Source organism: Taudactylus pleione, unplaced genomic scaffold (genome assembly GCF_031769625.1).
Source record: "Taudactylus pleione unplaced genomic scaffold, aTauple2 ptg000435l, whole genome shotgun sequence".
NCBI lineage: Eukaryota > Metazoa > Chordata > Amphibia > Anura > Myobatrachidae > Taudactylus > Taudactylus pleione.
This window is the reverse complement of record NW_028284837.1, coordinates 994,363-1,006,949: the sequence shown is the minus strand read 5'-3', so window position 1 is coordinate 1,006,949 and position 12,587 is coordinate 994,363. Positions and strand designations below refer to the sequence as shown.

Sequence of the window (12,587 nt, the reverse complement as noted above, 5' to 3'; positions counted from 1 at the left end):
AGGCCTACTTAGGCCCGTAGTTACTATTCGGAACAGCCCCTCACATCCTAAAAGATGTATGTGCCCCTTTCAAACATACAAATCAGCACTTCCCTGAGTAAGTGGGTGAATTGGACCAAAAACAGAGGTACAAAATAACAAAATGCAATTGCACTGTAGGAATCAAATGTAATAAATACAGTATTGTATATCAAGTACATTTTCCTCATTTAAGGTAGATGAGGAGCTGGAACCTTTATAGAAGTATTTGATTAATGCTGAGAAAGGTATTAATAGTGCCAATACTAGATGTAACCAACAACCCAGTCTTGGCCGTCACAGTTAAGTTTAGAGTTTGGGTTCCTGTTCTGAAATTCTCTATATGGTGCTCATAATTAATTGTTGATAAAGATATGAAACAAACTTGCCATTTATTGATAGGTGAACCTAAATTCGTTTTTTTTAGAGATATATTAGTCACCTACTGTAGGATTCTATGCAGAAAACACATCACTAGCTTGTTGCTATATTAGAATGTTCTATGTTCAGTAAGAAAATTAAAATGGATGGAAGCCTCATACAAGAATCATCATGACTGGCAATGCGACACAGAGCTGGGGGTTGTACCTGGCCAATGAAGATTGGATAAAAGTTGAATTGTTTGGTCGTGATTGGTTCTCATGCTTCCACCAGCCAGTTATGTCTTCTGCTGCTGAGTCAACCAGAAAACGTGGCAACTTGTTCTTCAATTGAAAGGAAGATAAAAATCTGGAGATCGTCATTCTAGGCCAGGGGTGGGCAATAAGCAGCACTCCAGCTGTTGTTGAACTACACATCCCATCATGCCCTGAAATTGTTTAGCATGGCCAAATAGCAAAAAATGTGTCAGGGCATGCTGTGATGTGTAGTTCTACAAAAGTTGGGGGGGCCGCTAATTGGACGCCTCTATTCTAGGGGATATATTTACAAAAGGTAAATTTTTAATCGATTTAAAATTGATGAAAATGAATCAGTTCAATCGACATCGATGTTGTATTTCTGGGGCTAAATAACTTAATTGCTAACTGACAATTTTTGATTTGTTTTTGTAAATATTAGTAAATGTGTGATTTAGCCTCAGATACAAAACATCGATGTTGATTGATTTTGATCGATTTTCATGGAATTTTAATTTATTAAAATCGACCTTTAGTAAACGTACCCATAAATGCAATGTAACCTGAGCATGCAAAGTGATTCTCTCAATACATGTCCACAGGTCCCTAGATCAGTCTGCAGTGAGAGCTGTTCTCCTGGATTCAGGAAGGCGGCTATACCAGGAAAACCTGTCTGCTGCTTCGCATGTGTCCAGTGTCTACAAGGAGAAATCTCCAATAAGACAGGTAAGTCAGTGCATTGTGGTTCAACTTCAGCAGAGACAGCGAGAATGATAATATGATACAGAGGGACAGAGGACCTCATTCAGAGGCGGTCGTAAGATGCAAGCGGTCACTCTGAATGAGGGTGGCTGCTTGCATCTTGTAGTGCTGCCTCTTGGTCGATCGCTAAGCTGTGGGTTACCACCCACAGCTCTAGCGACCGACAAGGGTGATGGTTGCGATGGTCAAGACAATCGCGACCATCGGGGCTTACGACGAGACCCTAAGGTTGGGTCTCAGCACTCGTAAGCCCCAGGGAGCTTCCTGCTCTGAATAAGCAGGAAGCTCCCCACTGACATCATTGATGATGTCAGTGGGACCACCCCCAAACGGCAAGCGTTCCAGCGGGAACACCTCCATTTGGGCAGGCACGCCAACTGCCCGCCTCCCAAATGGGGCGAGATGTCACTCACCATCGACAGCTCACCCCGTCTGCTGCGAGACCCCTAGCGACGGAGCGCCTGTCGCTAGCCGGGTCTCACGCATGCGTGCGACGGAGCCGGCTCCATCGTGCGCATGCCCAGTGGGGCAACATTTACCCGGTTGCGAGTGCTCGGCGCTTGCAACCAGGTCTGAATTACCCCCAGAGAGAGACCAAGACAGAGAGACGGAGGGCATGATTCAGCGCGGATCGCAGGGGCTAAGATGCACACAGTCGGACAATTTTCACAATCTACACGTGCGTATGCATCACAGTGAGCATGCACAAACTAGTCATTGCGATCAGCAATGAGATCGCAGTGTGTACACAGATCCATCGCAGAGTGATTGACAGGAAGTACCGTTTGTGGGTGGTGATGGGGGGGGGTTGGTCGAGCGAATGCAGGCATGTCAGTGCATTTGAACGCCGTTACAGAGGTGCGTATAATTTAGCTCCTGAGACGGCAGCTCTAGAAACCAACAGGAAGTTTAGCAGTTTGCGAGTGAGGTCTGAACGGCCTTATTTGTGCATGAGGCTTCGGTCTTGCTCGATGGTACTGATGTTTTTGCAGACTTGCAGGGTATTATGGGTGTGAGTAAAGGGAAGTGGGCATCTTTATGTGTGGCGGCATTGCACTCATAGTAATTTGCATCATTTCACAGCAGAAATGAGTAAGTGCTTGCTGCCGCGATTGCATCAGTGATCCTTGCTGCTAAATCAGGCCCAGACACTGGATATGAGTAACAGAAAGGGAATTAGAATGTTTTTTTTTATTATTATTTTATTTCCATTCGATTATATAGTGGCTGAAGATTCCCACTCTGGGACAATAGATTCTTAGCAATGCCTTATGTATGTTTGTATTGTGCTGCTTCTGGATGATCTGGGTATTGTTGAGGGTTTTGAGAAAATACAACTTGACTGGAGAATTCTCTTAGGGGCTGTTTCGCATGCTGCTTTGAGCGCTTTAGCTTCTCCTGCCGTATCCTTCACTGGTGTAAAGTTGTGCATCTGACTGTGCAAGGACTGAGATGCCCACTTTATGCATCTGTAGATGCTATTATACCAATTATTGCGTGTTTAGATGCCACCATCAGTCACACCATCGAAACTTGCAACAGCATCACCTGAGTATGGCCGCCAATGAGAGCCATTAAGCTACAGTGACACGTCCACAATACGCTTATAACAAGGACCATCTCCGTGCGACTCTTTAGCAAACTCACTACCAAAGAAGCTTCCCCTCAAGGCATACACACAGTGTAACGCATGCACCAAATTAGATTTTAGGGATTTACACGTATGCGCAGTAGCAAAAAAATCTGTGAACATCAGTACTGCGTGTGAGTGAGAGGCTGGTAAAGCTTTGGTCAAAGTATAATTAACATGTCATCATCTCCCTCACTACCCTGTGATCATCTCCATCACTACTCTGTGAATATCTCCCTCACTGCCCTGTGACCTTCTCCCTCGCAACCCTGTGATCATCTCCCTCACTTCCCTGTGATCATCTCCCTCACTACCCTGAGATCATCTTCCTCAGTACCCTGTGACAATCACCCTCACTAACCTGTGATCACCTCCTTCACTACCCTGTGACCTTCTCCCTCATTACCCTGTGACCATCTCCCTCACTACCCTATGATCATCTCCCTCATTACCCTGTGATCATCTCCCTCACTATCCTGTGATCATCTCCCTCACTATCCTGTGATCATCTCCCTCACTAACCTGTGAAATCTCCCTCACTACCCTATTATCATCTCCCTCACTACCCTGTGATCATCTCCTTCACTACCCAGTGATCATCTCCCTCACTACCCTGTGACCATCTCCCTCACTACCCTGTGATCATCTCCTTCACTATCCTAAGATCATCTCCCTCACTACCCTGTGATCATCTCCTTCACTATCCTAAGATCATCTCCCTCACTACCCTGTGATAATCTCCCTCACTACCCTGTGATCATCTCCGTCACTACCCTGTGATAATCTCCCTCACTACCCTGTGATAATCACCATCATACCTGTGATCATCTCCCTCACTATCCTGTGACCATCTCCCTCACTATCCAGTGATCATCTCCCTCACTACCCTGTGATCATCTCCCTCACTATCCTGTGACAATCTCCTTCACTACCTTCTTATCAACTCCCTCACTACCCTGTGATCACCTTCATCACTACCCTGTGATCATCTCCCCCACTACCCTGTGATAATCTCCATCACTCCCCTGTGATCATCTCCCTCACTATCCTGTGATCATCTCCCTCACTAACCTGTGATCATCTCCCTCACTACCCTGTGATAATCTCCCTCACTACCCTGTGATCATCTCCCTCACTAACCTGTGATCATCTCCCTCACTACCCTGTGACCATCTCCCTCACTACCCTATGATCATCTCCCTCACTACCCTGTGATCATCTCCCTCACTACCCTGTGATCATCTCCCTCACTATCCTGTGACAATCTCCTTCACTACCTTCTTATCAACTCCCTCACTACCCTGTGATCACCTTCATCACTACCCTATGATCATCTCCCTCACTACCCTGTGATCATCTCCCTCACTACCCAGTGATCATCTCCCTCACTATCCTGTGACAATCTCCTTCACTACCTTCTTATCAACTCCCTCACTACCCTGTGATCACCTCCATCACTACCCTGTGATAATCACCATCCTACCTGTGATCATCTCCCTCACTATCGTTTGACCATCTCCCTCACTATCCAGTGATCATCTCCCTCACTACCCTGTGATCATCTCCCTCACTACCCTGTGATCATCTCCCTCACTACCAGGTGACCATCTACCTTACTACCCTGTGACCATTTCACTCTCATCTCCCTCAGTACCCTGTGATCATCTCCCTCATTACCCTGTGACCATCTCCCCCACTACCCTGTGATCATCTCCCTCACTACCCTGTGATAGTCACCATCAATACTTGTGATCATCTCCCTCTCTATCCTTTGACCATCTCCCTCACTACCAGGTGACCATCTACCTTACTACCCTGTGACCATTTCACTCACTACCCTGTGATCATCTCCCTCAGTACCCTGTGATCATCTCCCTCATTTCCCTGTGATCATCTCTCTCACTTCCCTGTGATCATCTCCCTCACTACCCTGTGATCAACTCCCTCACTATCCTTTTATCATCTCCCTCACTACCCTGTGACCATCTCCCTCACTACCATGGGACCATCTCCCTCACTACCCTGTGACCATGTCCCTCACTATCCTGTGATCATCTCCCTCGCTACCCTGTGATCATCTCCCTCACTACCCTGTGATCATCTCCCTCACTACCCTGTGATCACCTCCATCACTACCCTGTGATAATCACCATCCTACCTGTGATCATCTCCCTCACTATCCTGTGACCATCTCCCTCACTATCCAGTGATCATCTCCCTCACTACCCTGTGATCATCTCCCTCACTACCCTGTGATCATCTCCCTCACTAGCCTGTGATCATCTCCCTCACTACCCTGTGATCATCTCCCTCACTACCCTGTGACCATCTCCCTCACTATCCTGTGACCATCTCCCTCACTAGCCAGTGATCATCTCCCTCACTACCTTGTGATCATCTCCCTCACTACCCTGTGACCATCTCCCTCACTAGCCAGTGATCATCTCCCTCACTACCTTCTTATCATCTCCCTCACTACCCTGTGATCACCTTCATCACTACCCTGTGATCATCTCCCCCACTACCCTGTGATCACCTCCATCACTACCCTTTGATCATCTCCGTCACTATCCTTTGATAATCACCATCAATACCTATGATCATCTCCCTCACTATCCTGTGACCATCTCCCTAACTTTCCTGTGACCATCTCCCTCACTACCCTGTGACCATCTCCCTCACTATCCTGTGACCATCTCCCTCACTAGCCAGTGATCATCTCCCTCACTACCTTGTGATCATCTCCCTCACTACCCTGTGACCATCTCCCTCACTTGCCAGTGATCATCTCCCTCACTACCCTGTGACCATCTCCCTCACTACCCTGTGATAGTCACCATCAATACTTGTGATCATCTCCCTCACTACCATGTGATCATCTCCCTCACTACCCTGTGATCATCTCCCTCACTACCCTGTGATAGTCACCATCAATACTTGTGATCATCTCCCTCTCTATCCTTTGACCATCTCCCTCACTACCAGGTGACCATCTACCTTACTACCCTGTGACCATTTCACTCACTACCCTGTGATCATCTCCCTCAGTACCCTGTGATCATCTCCCTCATTACCCTGTGACCATCTCCCTCACTACCCTGTGATCATCTCCCTCACTACCCTGTGATAGTCACCATCAATACTTGTGATCATCTCCCTCTCTATCCTTTGACCATCTCCCTCACTACCAGGTGACCATCTACCTTACTACCCTGTGACCATTTCACTCACTACCCTGTGATCATCTCCCTCAGTACCCTGTGATCATCTCCCTCATTACCCTGTGATCATCTCTCTCACTTCCCTGTGATCATCTCCCTCACTACCCTGTGATCACCTCCCTCACTATCCTTTTATCATCTCCCTCACTACCCTGTGACCATCTCCCTCACTACCATGGGACCATCTCCCTCACTACCCTGTGACCATGTCCCTCACTATCCTGTGATCATCTCCCTCGCTACCCTGTGATCATCTCCCTCACTACCCTGTGATCATCTCCCTCACTACCCTGTGATCATCTCCCTTGCTACCCTCTGATCATTTCCCTCGCTACCCTGTGACCATCTTGCTCACTTCTTTGTTATTATCACCCTCACTACCATGTGATCTTCATCTTCATACATATGATGAAACATGGGGTCGCGTAGTGCTACAGTTGGGATCTTTCATAACTGGTGGATGGGGCTGATGCCACTAGGGATCTGTTATCCATAGGGGGGTTGTGGGTAATGCCACTGGTATCTATTGTCCCTGGGGAAACTACTGCCAAGTTCAAAACTTAATTAAGTACATAAGATGTTAATGTCTGAGTCATGTTCAGTGAAAAAAAATAGTTGGTAAAGTGTTTAAAGCAGATTTAAAGTAATATGATCATGCAGCATATATGGAGGGGTTTTATTTAAGAATTGTAAAAATACTTTCACTTAATATACAATGACAAACAGGGGTGATGAGTGGTGTTGGATCAGAGTACCTGTACTCAGGACTCTCTGGCGGCTCTGGGGAGGGTCCCATGCCTGCAAAATACAAGCACCCATATCCATTCTGTAACATTCTAATGAATCATGACAGTGCAACATCTGCAATGAGGCCCAATATTCACAAGATGTTGTGCCCACTTCACCCTAAGTAATGGGGCACAAAGGTTCTCAAGGTGGTCCCTGATTAGGACAGTTTTATGCATTTGTTCAGATATTTTTTTATTTCATTATTCTAATAATCACTGCACATTTGTTCAATATCAATAGAACAAATCAAAGTACTTGAAATTATTAAAAACATATAGGTCTAACAATACTTTGCTTTTATCTTCTAGATTCCATTGATTGCTTTAAGTGTCCATGGGATCAGTGGCCAAACTCTCAGAAAACAATCTGCCTGCCTAAGGATGTAGAGTTTCTCTCCTATGAAGATTTAATGGGAACAAGTTTGGCAGCTGTCAGCATCATATCCTCCTTCACACCGTGTTTTATTTTGAAAGTTTTCAGTCATCATAAGCACACTCCGATAGTCAAAGCCAACAATTATTCTCTAAGCTGTCTTCTCCTGGTCTCTCTATTCTGCTGTTTCCTATGCTCTTTAGTCTTTATAGGTTATCCTCAGCCTGAGAAATGTCTCCTGCGTCAGGCGTCATTTGGCCTGGTTTTCACTGTTTGCGTTTCATGTATCTTGGCCAAGACAATCATAGTGGTGTTTGCTTTTATGGCCACCAGGCCAGGCAGCAGTCTGAAGAAATGGACCACACCTCGAGTGTCCTATATGCTCATTCTGATTTGTTTTCTAAAGCAGTTCATCCTGTGTCTCACTTGGCTGTTTGTAGCTCCTCCATTCCCACAATACAACACTCAAACTACCCCTGAGCTCATCATTGTTGAGTGTAATGAGGGTTCTCCCTTTGCCTTTTGGACCATGCTGGGTTATCTGTTTCTTCTGGCCACCATTAGTTTCATTGTTGCCTTCCTGGCTCGAAAACTTCCTGACAGCTTCAATGAGGCCCAGTTTATCACTTTCAGCATGTTGGCCTTCCTCAGTGTCTGGGTCTCCTTTATCCCAGCCTCCCTCAGTGCTCAGGGAAAATACACTGTGGCCATGGAGATATTTGCCATCTTAGCCTCCAGTTGGGCCCTGGTGATCTTTATGTTTCTTCCTAAATGTTTTATTATAGTGTACCGGCCAGAGATGAACACCAGAGAATATCTTATGAAGAAAAGCAGAGAACAAGATAAGACTAACAGAGTGTACATAGAATAAAGAGAAACATTCTAATAGTATATAATAATAAAAAAATTCAAAATCCTTATCAAAAATGTTATATTGGTGTGTTAATGAATAGCTCTTGTCATTATCCACAGGCAAAATAAAATTTGAGGTTAACAAGGTCACCTGTTAATTTTTTGACAAAACTAACAAATCTACAACAGTTCAGATCTGAGTGACTATATATTTCATGCAAGAATCTAAAAATATCATAGACACAATGCTGTAGTTTATTGGAAGACCAAATACACCAGTATATTTCTACATGGAAGCCATAGCTGCAAATAGAAAACACATAAAGGAATTAATTTGATGTCCTGCTTGAGCTGTTTCCTATTGTCATGGCAATGGAATTGTGGTATAATTGCCTCCATGATGCATTCATTGTCTTCATGGTGTGACAACTTCTACATGGTACATACCATCAAAGGCCAAAGAGCCTCTTCCCTGATTGCCTTACACTTGGTTTTGCATCTCGCAATGTCTGTCCTGTCAAGTCTCTTTTTAGGCATGGTACATGTTGGGTGTATATAATTCTATTGTTGATGCCCTCTCTAGGTTTAACTGAATTAGATTTAGAATGCTGGCTCCTCATGTGGTGTTGATTAATGAAAAATGTCCTGCTTATGTTTGCCAGCCAGCATGGAAGAACTAGGAGCTTGCTCTGTTGCTCCTGCAACTCTTCAATCATAATGATCAGCCTGGGTGGTGTGGTGGAGTTTTTGTGCCCTGGAGGGTTGTGGAGGTGAGCCCATGCATCGGTTGATGGTGTTTTTTATTTGGGAGAAGTATGCCTGGGGCCAATCCTGAGCTGTTGCATAGTAATAACTTGCCAGTATCTCTTTCCTTTGCCAGCTCTCTGGGGTTTATGACCTGACCAATAAACTTTATGATTAAGAGTTCAATCAATTGCAAGTGAATCTCACAATTAATTTGCAGGGCATGCTCAATGCAGCTGTGATGCATGTGCATACCATTGATAACTGTTCAACTACATTAACTTCGGAATAACATTCAGCTCCAAATCAGGCCCGATGTGTGAGTTTTCCCACCGGTAAGTCAAAATGGGACCCTAAAACCTGCACCTTATTACAGTTGGCCCTAAGTATTAAGTACTAATATAAATAAAAAATGCACACAAACAATAAATACCTAAGAAAATAAGAGCAGCAGATGTAAAATCTACCTAAAATGTAACTAAACAACAATGTAGCTGTGCTCACCAATCATGTGCACATATAGATACAATAATAGGAAATTGTATCAAAAAATGTTGCAGATGAAATATCTAATTATTAGAGAAGTATTCTGATCCCTTTGTTTTGGTTTTGATTCTGGATTCATCTTTGTGTTTTGGTTTTGGTTCTGGATTTTATTTAAAATAATTTTTTTTTTTTAAAACAGCTAAAATCATGTAATTATGCAAAACAGAACCCGAAAATTCAGATTTAAAATCTGAATTCCGAACCATGAAAAGATCAGAACCTCGAATTTGATTCACCCGGATCTACTTAGGAGATCAGAACTGCGACTTGGATTAACCTGGATTGATGAAATTTGGATGGTTTCGGATTTCCAGAGAACCGAGCTACACAAATCTACTGATTATACAGTTAAAAACACACAGTATACGAATCAGTGTAGTATTTGATCTTCAGCAAGTCCAACATATAGAACAGTGGAGTATAACACATCAGCAGTATATAATATATATGGTTTAAATAAGGCAGTAAATGAACTCAGCAATCAAGTGTGCTCTGAGTGCTTCCAGACACTAGTGATTAAATCATGTAGCCCACCTCATAGGTGACTCTGATATCATGAGGCAGTTGAATGCAGTATGAGCCCAGTTGGAATCGCAGCTGGATGGTAAGAGGCCACAATAAATGTATAAACAGTCGGCTTACTTGTTAGCAATCTCTCTACTGGACTGGTGTTAAGGACTGGTCCTGTGGACACAGCTGTGTATGCAACTTGTGTTGTCTACCGGTAAGGTAATGCTCAAGAGACTTTAGAATTGGTAGCACACAAAAAGATGTATGCAGACTCTAATATCACAGTCCAGAGACCAAAGATACTAACACCCTTAGCAAAGGAACTCCACAGAGGTGGTACTGTATTTTATCCCCCATGGCAATTGGCATTTGGTTATAAATCATCGTGTTTTGGTTTAGGATATCTTTAAAAAATCATAAAATCTGTTAAAATCATGCAATTTGGGCCTGTTTTCTCCTTACAGTATTATTAACCTCAATAACATAAATTTTCAGTCATTTCCAGTCGATTTTGACCAGTGTTAATTTTGACAAGGATTTTAAATTTAGTTTTAGTCGCTTATTTAAAATTGTAGTTGGTTTAAAGTCACATTTTAGTTTCTCCTTTTTTCTTTGTTTTTGTCAAGATTTAGTCAACGGACCTCAATTTTCATTTTTGTCAATGTTTTAGTCATCATTTTTGCAAACAGTTTAATGATACTGTAATGGATTTTAATTGAAAACTTCTCTGTAAACTTCCCTTGAGAACTTGAAGTCAGCGTATGTAAAACTATGGGCCCGATTTAATTAGACGCGAAAAGCCAAGATCCGCAAAAAAATTTTGCCGGTCATGACTTTTTCGTGTGGCGGAAACTTATCTCCGTATTCAATTCCAAATGCTTTTCGCGTACACGGGATGTCAATGTAATGTAATAGGTGAAAAAGATTTGCCTCTGAATAGCAGATGAAAAGAGGTGCAATATTTTTATTTTGGTGTGCAAAGGTGGGGAAACCATTCAGAACCCTTGAAAACCCCCCCCAAGGACAAAAAAATAAAGGAAAACCCCAAAAAAGTACTTTGCTTTTTAGGGGGTGAAAAAGTACAAAGGGGGTCTGCAAGGATGGGTCAGGTGTTTTTAGGATTGCAGGTGCCTGCAACTGGTATGTTTTTCATGTTTTTTTCAACTTCACTTTAGATACTTTAAAACATGCTTGCACCCATTTCAAGTACCCCAAATTTGACAGGACTAATTATTTTCACCACAAAATACGGCTTAATGCCATTCTTCACCACTGTTAGAAGGCGCTAATAGAAAGCGATTAGAAAGTCCAATAAATGAGATGGTGCCAGCCAATCAAACCAGTGAGAGTGTGCACCAATAGTAAATAATGTGACTGATTACACAAAGTATCGCTGCTGCTGTTTAAATTATCTGTGGTGTCTGATAGTGGTGAATGTAAAAGAAATGGGTTGAGGAACAGTGCAACGATAGTGAGTGTATAAGAATTATTACTGCACGTAATGATAAATCTGTATATTTATTAAAAGAATAAACAAAAATGTTTAAAACATGAATAAAATCTGTAAATGCATAATATTATGTCAGTACATTCTACAGTCACTTGAAGTGGATCTCTGATATCGATAGAAAATACCTTTGTTTCGGGTCTATGTTACATATCTTTCACACACATTAAACATTACCTTCAGGTTATCCAATTAACATTATTTAGTTTATTCGCTGGCTCCATATATAATTGAGAAATGTTTATCAGCTGATAGTAATCTATCAGTCACGTTAGTTGGAGTGTTAAATGTCACATGATCTCGCGTCATGTGTTGCTTGGCAATCGGATGCTCTAGGAGCTATTTAATCATGTGATAATATCATGTTACCAAGTGTCACGTGACCCTTCATCATATGTTACTGAGCAACCAGACGCTATAGGGACAAATTATATCACGTGGTGATGTCACGTTACTAAGTGTCACGTGATCTCACGTTCTTTGTTATTTAATAAGCAGGTAATAGTATCACATTTCTAAAATTCACATAATTAACCATAATGTCCCATGACCAGAGCCAGGGTCCATAGATAAGAGTAAATCGGAAGAAAATATGAAGTCACATTATTTGCTATTGTTACACACTCTCACTGGTTTGATTGGCTAGCGCCATCTCATTTATTGGGTTTTCTTTCTGTTTTGTATTGGTAATAGATTGTCAGCAACCATGACCCAGTTTAGGTGTGTAGAAGATAGAAACAATCATAGACAATCCTATATGTCCATGTTAGATCCAAAGATTTCAACAGAATACAGAACAATCTCTCCAGACCTTACCAGAGATTTTTATACATTAGAGAACCTTTAAAAGCAGAAATGCGACACTGGTTTGTTAGTATTCACCTCCAAAGGTATATAGATAGTCACATGATTCCAAGAGGTCTGAGAGTAGTTAAATAATCTATTTTTGAAAATGATGCAACCTTACTAGAGGAATGGAACAGTATTTTAGATAATTGTTCATTTAAACTAATGAACCT

At 42.7% G+C, this 12,587-nt stretch overlaps 1 protein-coding gene across 1 annotated transcript in view; it reads left to right on the top strand.

Moving 5' to 3' along the window:
* The window catches only part of LOC148505879 (extracellular calcium-sensing receptor-like), a 40,758-nt gene extending 32,478 nt beyond the window's left edge, over positions 1-8,280 (top strand). Inside the window, exons 5-6 of the mRNA XM_088447597.1 lie at positions 1,238-1,361; positions 7,346-8,280. Coding sequence (XP_088303723.1) covers positions 1,238-1,361; positions 7,346-8,280 — 1,059 coding nt within the window. The remainder of the gene's footprint in view (positions 1-1,237; positions 1,362-7,345) is intronic.
* The last annotated feature ends 4,307 nt before the right edge of the window (positions 8,281-12,587 follow it).